The sequence below is a fragment of the Pipra filicauda genome, unplaced genomic scaffold, assembly GCF_003945595.2.
Source record: "Pipra filicauda isolate LSUMZ 115617 unplaced genomic scaffold, ASM394559v2 scaffold703_size142102_pilon, whole genome shotgun sequence".
Taxonomy (NCBI): Eukaryota; Metazoa; Chordata; class Aves; order Passeriformes; family Pipridae; genus Pipra; species Pipra filicauda.
Window position 1 is genome coordinate 19,704 of NW_024104869.1, and position 11,386 is coordinate 31,089.

Sequence of the window (11,386 nt, forward strand, 5' to 3'; positions counted from 1 at the left end):
TTTAAATATGGTTAAGCAGCACAGAGGAAGTATGTGGGTTAGTAAGAAGTGACAGTAATTGGTTAAAATGGAGTTTGTGTCTTTCTCCAGTTGGAAAATTTGCAAAGGGTCCTTTCCATACCCCTTATGGAAAGATCATTCCCCTTGTTATACATTGAACTCTCTTGCTAAAAAAAGACTCTCCAACACCTACAACAGTTCCTTCCTTTCTACTTAGCTCATCTTCTCCAGTCATAAGTATAATTAACCAAATTACCCTTGAAAAGAAAAATTACCCTGATTTCTTTACAGAATTATTTCTAGAGAAAAATCCTGGGGAGGGAAGGGTTGCTAAGCTGAACACTGTCCTAGCAAAAGCCTCATTTTTATCTTTCTCAATAACATTTGACATTCTTGTGCATCAGTACCTTAAAAGACAGTTTTATAACTCTCATATTTAATACTGATAGTAGAAGCCTCTTCTTACTGCCATTTTCTTGGCTAATAGTGCATCTGGCAAGTTACTGATAGTTCAGATTCTCCTAGAACACCACAAAGACAAGCATATCCCTCAATTACACAGAGCAAACTACATCTTCAGGATAAAATTTGTCATATGTGTCAACACACACTAGACAGTTGTGTGTTGAACTAGTTCCTCCAGAAAGGAGTTTTAATTTAAATAAATTAAAGGAAGCACTTTGTCACCAGTGGAAGTAGAAAATTGGGGCATGGAATAATTAGGGAAATTATCAAATGAGGACATTCAGGTAAAGTTCATATGGCATTCCCATTTCACTCCCTTTTACCAGTTTCTGTAGCATAGTATTTTCCAGAACAGATTAGAAAAATGTAAAAAAAAAAAGTTTAATGATGACTTACAAATATACAATACTTACATTTTCAAGAGTTACAAAAATGGCACATACTACAGAAACCAAAAGCTTCCTCCAACCTTTGGTACATTTTATAGTTATTTATTTACAAAGAAAAATTACAGTCACTTTTCATAGTGTCACATGTTTACATATAAGCATTTCTCAGTTGAAAAATATCTTGCAGCTTACCCAGAGGCAGTTTTTGCAGTTTGATCTCTACACCCATCTATCACATCAAAAATTCTATCAGCCCCTGTTAAGCTGACATGACATTGCATTTTTATGTTTCAACAGCCTTTAGTCTGAAAATATGTACAACCCATAAGGTTAAACCGATGCATAGTTGTTGAGATCTCACCTGATTTATTATATATTGCTCATGGTTTGGTAAAATGACACAGGCTACCCTTTTTAATTAGCTTGGTGATGCGTGTTTAGAAAAGGGTGTTCCAATTTTGCCAGGGTATTTCCAACTCTTCATGAAAGGAATTTAAAAAAATACAACATGTCCTTTGCAGGATGCTTTTTCACCTTATGAAACTTTTATATTAAATTTTTCCTTCTCTGTGTACATTTCTTACCTCAGGTAACAGAGATAAACTGAGCTTTCCAAAGCCTGTTCATTTCCATTAGTTTTCCAATTGTTGGATGTTTCCTAGACTGTACTTTATTTCAACCAAAACTTAAAAATTGTCTTCTACCTGAGAGCAAACGTCATTTTTTATTTCCTAGTCTGTGTGTACTTGAGGGTCTTCTTAAAGATTAGAATACTTGCAATAACACAGCCAAAATATAGTCTGTTTTTGACACCTTCATTATGTGTGTATACCAATGCTCTCATGATTTTCAGACTATGCAATTTCAACATGTAACAGTACATGAACTCAACATAATCTTCATCTTGCTGAAGGTAGTTTGGGACTACACATTCACAACTTATAGTTTTTAATTAAGACTAAATACCACCAGAGTATTAGTTATGGTTCAGGTCCAGATTTTTTTACACTGAGAAACAGAAAAAAACTTGCCATCAATAGATGTGAATGGAGTTTTAAAAGTGTCTTCCAGCATTACAGTATTTCCCTCCCACAAACTTACTCCACAGAAAAAATAAACTCCAAATTCAAGCATCTTTAAAGAATGCCTGTGTTCTGGATTTTCTTCGTGCAAGAGCTTCTTGTTTTTTTCTTTCAATCTCTTCTTGAGAGCATTTTCTATTTTTCTGTTCCACCACAGACACTGTAAATAAAAAACATGTATTAGGAGCCTTCAGGTTTGTTCAATATGTATTTTAACTTATCTATTTTCAGTGTTTGAAGATCTATGGCAGGAGCACACTATTCTGACATTCTGGGCACCCACGTTAAAAATGGCTCATCTATCCTGTCCCCCAGGCAGGAAGGGGGATAAAATGCATGACCTTTGTACTGCTACTGATTACTACCTCCCAATGAAAACACTGGGATGCAGACATTTGCTTCAAGGAAATTTTACTTGGCTGCCCTTCAAGTGAACCTTATGACATCAGGAGTCAACATAGGAGATGGTGATGGGTTAAGAAAATTAAGGCTATCAGAGTGAAAAGGGCTCTACAATTTAGTGAGTTAGGCAGAGATATGGGCATGGAGATGGTAGAGACACAGGGGTCAGATACAGTACAGGTGTCACACAAATAAAACAAGGAAGGTTGAAAAAAGGTCAAAAGTAGCAATAAAAATTGGCAAAAGAGACAAGAACATGATAGCTGAGCATAGCATTCTATATGTTGTGTTACAGAACTATAAATTCCCATGCTATAAAATCCTGACCTCGCTGGAACCAACAGGAACCCTCCCTGCATATATCAATAATTTTACCATTTTTATTCACCAATTTCCAATTAATGTATTTTTAATAAGTGTTCAAACCATATAAATAAAACAAAGGGTCTCTTTGTTTCTCACAAAAAAGGTGTCTGCGAAAAATTAAACATCAGTTTTTGAAAGGATCACGCCATCTTTTTGTTACAAAAAACTCACTCAAAATTCAAGATGAGGACAGTTGTTGTTTATCTGTAAAGAAAATCTATGCTATTATTTTTATTCCTTTATTCTCTAGAACACTCCACAGAATAACTAGTTATCTCCCTCCTCCCCTTCCCATTAACATCCAAAATTGCTACTTTCCATTTATCTGCTTCTTTGCTGGGGAAAAAAACACAAATAAAATACTGATTCTTTGATAAAACTGGCTGATAGTTTACAAGAATTATTTTGTTGTTTTTGTAAAAGTGTTTCCTGAAAATGGAGGTTGATATAGGACACTCTAAAAGGTGTGTTTTATCAAAATTAATACTGATTAAAACTTTGCCAAGTTGTGAGAGCAAGTGAAAACAAGACTGACCGGAACTTGATCAGTTCTACATTTCCCTAGCAAGTAAGCCCAGTTCATGGAATATTCCTGACTGTCACTTAATGATGAAGAAGTGCCTGATCTCCCCTCTGGATGAAAAGGAAATGTTAGTGTTTAGACTGATAAGACAAGAATATTTCACGGGCAATTTCAGCCAGAGAGCAAACAACGACACAGGCTGAGGTTCGAAAAGCGCCAAGTGATTTGAGGTTCCAAATTTCAGGCGTACAATAATATAAAAAAACTGGCATTTCATATCACCTGGTGCCTTCTCTCCCTGCCCCACCATGAACTGGGGTTTTACTATGTATCAAAATAACAGTATTTTTAAATAACAATTTAAGAACACAGTAGGCTTAGTACTGCATCAGGCTGCACTTGAGCCTAGTGATTCTGACTGTCTGTGGAGAGAGGGTCTGAAGTACTTAGGGAAGTGGAATGAAAATGGGCAGGGATTCAAGATATGGGTCAGGACAATTTTATTTTGGAGAAAATAACCTCCAAATTCTCACTAGAACATTTGCTAACACCTACAAGAATGGACGAATATTGAAGCCTGTTGTAAGTTGCAATAAAGTACAAATCTCTCTGACATTCTGACTACAGTAAGGAAACAAACAGTAACAGTGAGAGTGATACAATAAAGACAAATACCTGATGAAGGCTGTGCAAAAGACTCTGAAAAGTGCCTCTTGAAAGGTGATTTCTTATTGTCAAGCTTGCTGTGCAAAGTCATGTTCACCTGATTCTTGGTTCCTTCCAAACCCTGCAGAGTAATTCCAATGCCAGAATGATTCCCTGAATTTTCACACCCTACATGAAGACCACCCTTAGAATTGTTAATCTTTCGGAACTTAAACTTTGAAGGTACGAGTGATGTTTTGTTACTAGAAGTGCTACTTGGTATCTTTCCTGTATTATACAAGAGATCTGGGCTGTCTAATGTTTTGTTGCTAAAAATGTTTACTGCATCAACAGGACTTACTTCAGAAGCAGAGTCTCCTGCTGGCACAGAATTTGACCTGTACCATTTCCCCAAAACAGTCTTTCTAGTATCTTCAGAAGCATCCCGATGACAGTTTTTTGTCAGTGTGTATTTGCCCTCTGTAGAAAGATCTGAGATCACAGTTCGAGGACTTGAGATGCTCTTACAGTTCACTGCATGACCTGTTGTGGCCAGGCCATGTATAACCTTTGATGAATTCCTACAGGAATCATTCAGAGAGAGAGCCTCCTGTTTTGCATTTTTTTGTGCCAAGAGGCAATGTCCTTGTTTAGAGGCTAGGAAGCTCTTATCAGCATTTGATCTGGAATTACTACTTGCTCCTTGTATAGTTTTAGTTCTTTCATTTCCTTGTTTAACATCTTGGCTCTGAGTCTGCTTTTCTATATCATCACACACCTGATACAACAATTCATCATCCTCAAAGTTAGCATCCCAAAGACTATCGGATCCACAAAACATATCTAACACCTCATCAGAGAATTTTGGTTCATTCCATTCATGAAATGGCACAGGACATTTCTTTGGTGCTTCAAACACTTTAGTTAGATCATTAGGTTTCATATTGGTAGAAACACTGGATGATTGACAGGAAATAGCATGGGTGGTATTTCCAGGTTTTTCTGTCCGTTGTCTGTGAGGATTAGATCTTGAAGGAAAAAGAGGGTCACTTTTAGGCTGAGTAGTTTCATTTCCATTCTTCACTTCAGATTGCACTGGAACAGAAATACAGTTCAGATCACTGTTTCGAGCACTTTTCCAAATGGAATTTATTTTATCTGGCTTAACATCACATTTGCCATGCAAGGCTGTGGTCTCTGAGTTTTCTGTCTTACATGGCTTTTGTAAAGACAGAGATTTTACAACATTTTGTATGTTTTTACTAGAATGTTTCAAAGGTGAATACTGCAAACTGTTAGATTTGTTTACACTCCCCAAACAAGTTACCAAATTGCCACTACTTCTCTGCTTTGTTCTGCTAGCATCACTGAAACCATAGCCAGGTGGATCTGCAGGAATTGGTGGTGGTTCTTCAGTACTTATCAATTCAGGATTTTGGGTTATTTGCATCATAAAAGAGTCATCTGCCAAAAAATCTGTATCCCAGTCATCAAAGTCATCATTAACTACTCCAGCCAGCTTAGTGGAGGCCACCAGTTGTGTCTTCAAAGAAGGAGGATTTTTTTTTGTCATATCAGGTTTTGGTACCGTCTGGTTCACGCTCCCCACTGCACCTTTTTCTTGTGCCTCTGAATTACCACATTGCATATCTTCAGTTTCCTCAGGAAGCTGCTCCTCCTCCAAGGTACTTTTATTTTTATGAAAACTGTTATTTAAAGAAATATCTGACAGTCCTTGGCTCAGCTGCCCACTACACTTCTGGGTAGAACAGTCAAAAAGAGCCTGAAGGGCTATTTCAGACTCAAGGTCTACAGACTTTTGACTGCTGGACCGACAGGGCCCTGCAGCAGGAATGCCAGTGCTCTGTCCAGCTGGTTTCAGGGACAGAGCAGTATCTGTTTCAGAACCTTCACCAAGGAGTGGTATCTCGTTCTTCATGTTTACTTCATCTTTAGAATTATTCAAAGGCTCTGAGGTGCTCTGGATGAAGTTATGACCAAGTTTCTCCTGTTCCTGAACAGCATCTAGCTCTACTAGGTTTCTATCAAATTCCTTAGCCAATTTCATGAGTTCCTCTTCGGGAATTGTTATCTTAAGATCCCTGGATACAAAAAAAAAAAGCAAAACAAAATAGAAAGTCAGAGCTACTGAGAGTGTTTAGCTAAGCTCAATAACATGACCATGTGAGCTGTTCAATCTCTAGTTTAACAACTACAGAGAAGATGACCGAATCCCACAATGTGCAGTCAACATGCAATCATTTTGATAGAAATACCCCATTAAGAAGAGATAACAAGCCCAAAGCATTCTATATGCTAATGTACAATTACATGGCTCACTATATATAAAAGACCACAAATCTTTTTTCATGAAAACCCAGCTATGATGGGCAAGAAAAAACTGTAACTCACCTTGTACAACTTAACTTTGTCCTAGATCGCACTTTTACTACTCCAGGTGTATAGGGAATAGCATCCTCACCAATCCATGTTCCTAAAATGGAGCCTTCACTACAGGCTGATTTTTCATCCTGAATGATTAGATTTATAATGCTTAGAAATGTGATGTCAGATAAAGATTGGACTAGACACACACCTTGCGTGAGTTAAAGTTGCTAAACCAAGTAAACATATGAAACCTGTTGAAAGCCTCAGATAGGAGCTAAAGCAATACAAGTTAAAATTGAGATTAAACTTCAATTATATTGTTTTAAAACAGGAACTTCAACTAAAATAAATGAATTTTACTTTGGTGCTCAAATCTAATACTCTATTTACATCAGGCTTACACGTATTCTGCAATATTCACGTTACAAGCTGTAATCTTACAAGTTTACTCCAGTATATAAAACTAAGGAGCTGCCTGAGAGGCACTGGCTTTATCCACTTAAAGCAGCACTAACAGATTAGAGAATTTAAAAGAAATCACATTCTGTATGCTACCAGAAAAAAAATTATGACTTCTTCCATTACAACTCATTTACACAAAAAGCCTTCAAACTGAAGTAAGTGACGTTTAGAAACTAAACAAAGTTGTTTTAGAACTTCAAAGTTCAGGCTCGAATTTAAATTCTGAAGTCTAAGAGATATAATAGTGCACTGGTAAATTGTCTACAACAGCAGAGCAATAGGATGTGGGAAATTACTGCATGCAAGCCAGAAAAATAAATTTGAACTTTACTAACTACTAGGGTAGTTTGGGGTAGGTTTTCTTATTCTTTGTAAAATTAATTTTTAAAATTTATTTTTATTTAAGAAAAACAGAACATGAGCAACAGATAGTTGTAAACCCTTATATTATTTACATTTATGGCAGGGCTGTAACCATTTACAGGGAAGATAGTGGCATCCCTTACCAATGGTTTTCCAATTCTTAAGTATAATTTCTCACAAATATGCCAAACAGTGAATACAATTTAAATAGGCCTGTCAAATAAGCAGGCATATTTTGCAAGCTAAATACTACACATCCATTTTATGAATTACATGTTCTCTTCTTGCACTTAAAATGCAACAACAAGAAAACACTTTTATTTTCACTTTCTAGGCTGTGGACATCAGGTTCAGGGTAAGAGGGAAAGGGCAGGGATCCTAGGGTAAAAAGGCAAATTATTTAGAGTATCAAAGCAAGGTTACTCTGTTTATATTATTGTAGAGTTATCTCTCTCATCTCAATCCTGTTTTTGTACTTCAGCAGTCAATCAGGACCATTCAAAATGCTTAAAAACAACTGTCAAGTAAATCCAGTGTGTGAAAAACTCTTACCTTTGAACAAATGAGTGATTAAGGAGAAATAAACAAAACAGTATTCCTAAAACCAGGGGCAATAACTTGCATTCTGACAGTAAACCTTTCTAAAACAGAGCTGCTGCAAGTCCACTTTCTTAATGCATCTTTTTTTACAGTATCTGTGACTCATAGAGCAACCAGTCAATGCTACACTTACAATTCTAATTCAATCCAGTTTTATGAACATGCTACTAATTTTCTACACACCCACCTTTTACCATGAAACTACTGTAACTAAAACTGAGGCTTAGGCTGAAGCACTGTTCTGTTTGATTACTGCATATGCAGAGAATTGGTTAAGAAAGTAACAATTACCTGAGGAGCAATACGATTAACAATTTCCGAAATTTCTACTGCGCACCCACTGGTGGACTGTTTGGTTTTTCCACTGCCTATGAAAACAAACAAACAAGCAAACAAACTTCTCAAAAATTGCAAACCAATTCAATTTATGAAGTGCAGCACATCTCAATTCAAATCTATGTGTTAAAATCAGAGTTTGATTCAGTACTATATTGAAGAATTTATGGTTCTTTAATAAAAATAAAACCAAACAACTTAGCCATTATAAGAGAAAGGGGCCTTTTTCCAAGAAATCTTTGGTAACTTTTAGTACACTCACACTGCATGCCTCAAACAGGTGTCCTGAAGCCTGGATTTTGATCTTACCTAGTCTGTGTGCAATTGGTGAATGAGAATCCCAAAAGATTTCTTGCTGTGTATCAGTGTCATTAACAGGAGAGCTGAAAGTAGGTATTCGGGATTTCCTACTCAAGGACCTCTTTGGAGTTTTATGTAAACATGACTCTGTGTAAACAGAAAGAGGATACTTGTTAAAAAACAACAAATAAAAGGCCCAAATCACTTAGAACATACAACAGGTCAAGGCATAAGAAGATCTTTTAGGAAATTCAAGAATAAAAGTAGAGCTTACACTCATCAGCACTATTTACTCACAACAGGAATATTGTTCACAACTAGACATTTAATGCAGATGTAACTTAGCTTTGCCAGTTACATTATCACAGATATAACATGATCCTGACAGCTACACACTCAGCATCTGATGGTAAGGATGGGAACTGTCAATCCTTCTACTTGAGAGAATATTCAGCTTACATTAAGAGAAAGAACTATGTATACCTACATGAGAAAATATTTTATATTCTTGCTTGCTTTGGATCTTTCACCCAGACTGATTTGAGCTACAACTTTAATGGGCCTCCAAACTGCTCTGGGTCATAACCTACCTTCGTCTATACTTCCTCCCCTGGGCCTTTCCAGCTTGGACTGTTAGAAGCAGCAATATAGCTATTCAAAACCTGCTTGCAGCTGCCTCTGATCAGTAAGTGAACTGAACACACTATGTGAAGCTCAGCTGGCCACCCCTGCCCTTTAGAAATGGTGTTACAGATGTGAAAGCCTACAGCAATAATTTAAAAGATGCAATTACTACGCAAGAAGTGTCTTAGGAGATGTTTTGCACTGAAGTGCCCAGCGTGGCCAGGTTTTATCCTCTCCTAGAGTGGATCAACAGCCTCAGTTACTTCTTAGTGTCTCAGTGCCATGGGAATCACAGAATCATAGAATGGGACAGGCTGGAAGGACCACAGTACGTCATCTGGTCCAACCTCTCTGCTCAAGCAGGGCCATCACAGAGCACACTGCACAGGATTGCATTCAGATGGTTCTGGAGTATCTCCAGTGTGGGAGACTCAACAACCTCTCTGGGAAACCTGTCCAGTGCTCAGTCATCTGCACAGTGAAGTTTTTCTCCATATTCAGGTGGAACTTCCTGTTCATCAGTTTCTCCCTGTTGCCTCTTGTCCTATTGCTTGTGACCACCAAGCAGAGCCTGGACCATCCTCTTGACACCCCTGCTTTGATATTTATACACATTAATGAGATCCCTTTTCAGTGGTCTCGATGCTGAACAGGCCCAACTCCCTCATGAGAGAGGTGCTCCAGACCTTTGACCAACTTGGTGCCCCTTCTGCTGGACCTGCTCCAGGAGCTACACATCTCTCTTGTCCTGAGGAGCCCAGAACTGGACACAGCACTCCAGATGTGCCTCACCAGGGCTGAATAAAGGTGCAGGATCATCCCCCTCGACCTGCTGATAGCGCTCTTCCCAGTGCACCCCAGGGCACCAGTGGCCTTCTTGGCCCCAGGGCACACCGCTCTGGACAAGAACAGCCCCTTCCCAGGGCACAGGGGCGGGGGAGGAACGCGGGTTTCACACCGCGCCGGCCCCTCCTCACGGCTCGGCCGCGCCCCCAGGGTCGGCGGGCAGCGCCGGGGCCCGCAGGGGCCGCTCCCGCCGTACCTGCAGCGCGGGGCGCGCACGCCGCCTCCGCCGCGGGCAGGCCTCGGCCCGCGCCGCCCTCCGCCGCCTCTTCCTCCTCCTCCTCCGCCCGCCGCCGGCTGAGCTGCTCCTCGCCGCCGCCGCTGCGCCTCCTCAGGGCGGCGGCGGGCCTGAGGCAGAGCCCCCTGCGCCGGCTACCGGGCATGGCGCTCGCTGCGGCGGCGCCGCCGCGTCCCTCCCGCCACTGCCGCCGCCGGCACCGCCGCCATTTTCCCGGGCAGCCCCGCCGCCGCCGCTGATTGGCCGCCGCCGCACCGCCTCGAGCGCCCATTGGCCCCGCGCGGCGGAGGGGAGGGGAGCCGGACGCGGAGGAGAACTGCGGCCCCGCCCCACCCCCCGCCCGCCGTGAGACGTGCGCGGGTCTCCCCGCCCGGGGATGGGGGTGCGTCGTTCTCTCCCATAGTCCAGGGAAATAAAAGCTCAGTCCGCCGCGGCATTAGGGGTAGAGCGTGCCCTCCAGTGGGCCTCGGCCGTCGGCTTGTCCTGAGGTGCCCCGAGTTTTGCCATTGGCAAATTTTGCCATTGGCAAATTTTGCCATTGGCAAATTTTGCCATTGGCAAATTTTGCCATTTTGCCATTAGCAGATTCGCGGAGGACACCCGTTTGGGTGGGACTGTGGATCTGCTGGAGGACAGGAAGGCTCTGCTGAGAGGTCTGGCCAGGGTGGATCGATGGGCTGAGGCCAATGGCGTGAAGTTCAACAAGGCCAATACTTTAGCCCACAGCGTCCACCTGCAGTGCTACAGGCTCGGGCAAGGGTGGCTGGAAAGTGGCCCAGAGGGTTGACAGCAGCTGAACATGATGCAGCTTTTGCCCAGGAGACCAAAAAGGCCAATATATCAGAAAAGGCCTATATCAGAAATAGAGTGGCCAACGGGACCAGGGAAGTGATTCTTCCCCTGTACTCGGCACTGGGGAGGCCACACCTCGAGTCCTGTGTCCAGTTCTGGGCTCCTCGCTTGAGGAAGGAGGTGCTGGAATGAGTCCAGAGAAGGGCAATGAGGCTGGTGAAGAAGGGTCTATGAAATGATTCTTATTAAGAACAGCTGAGGGAGCTGGGGGTGTTTAATCTGGAGAAGAGGAGGCTCAGCTGGTGACCCTATCACTTACTACAACTGCCTGAGGGGAGGTTGTAGCCAGGTGGGGATCAGCCTCTTTTCCCAGGCAACAAACATCAGGAAATGGCCTTTAGCTGCACCAGGGGAGGTTTAGGTTGGACATTAGGCAGCATTTCTTCACAGAGTTATTAAACATTAGAATGGGCTGCCCAGGAAGGCAATGGAGTCACCATCCCTGGAGGTGTTTAAGGAAAGACTGGATGTGGCACTCAGTGCCATGGTCTCGTTGACATAGTGGTGT

General features: G+C 41.4%; 1 protein-coding gene across 4 annotated transcripts; it reads right to left on the reverse strand.

Moving 5' to 3' along the window:
• Positions 1-821: 821 nt before the first annotated feature.
• On the reverse strand, positions 822-10,232 carry ETAA1 (ETAA1 activator of ATR kinase). Of its 4 annotated transcripts, none has more exons than XM_027710937.2 (6): positions 9,988-10,232; positions 8,331-8,468; positions 7,977-8,053; positions 6,285-6,403; positions 4,234-5,974; positions 822-2,096 (listed from the first exon to the last, which is right to left on the reverse strand). In XM_027710937.2, the coding sequence occupies exons 1-6, from the start codon at positions 10,169-10,171 to the stop codon at positions 1,842-1,844; spliced, it is 2,514 nt and encodes an 837-aa protein (XP_027566738.1). In that variant the 5' UTR covers positions 10,172-10,232; the 3' UTR covers positions 822-1,841. The 4 variants fall into 4 exon arrangements, with proteins under 4 accessions (XP_027566738.1, XP_027566727.1, XP_039245032.1 ...); XM_027710926.2 differs by having other exon boundaries at positions 1,903-2,096; positions 3,903-5,974; XM_039389098.1 differs by lacking the exon at positions 822-2,096 and adding an exon at positions 2,121-4,014.
• Between the last annotated feature and the right edge of the window lie 1,154 nt (positions 10,233-11,386).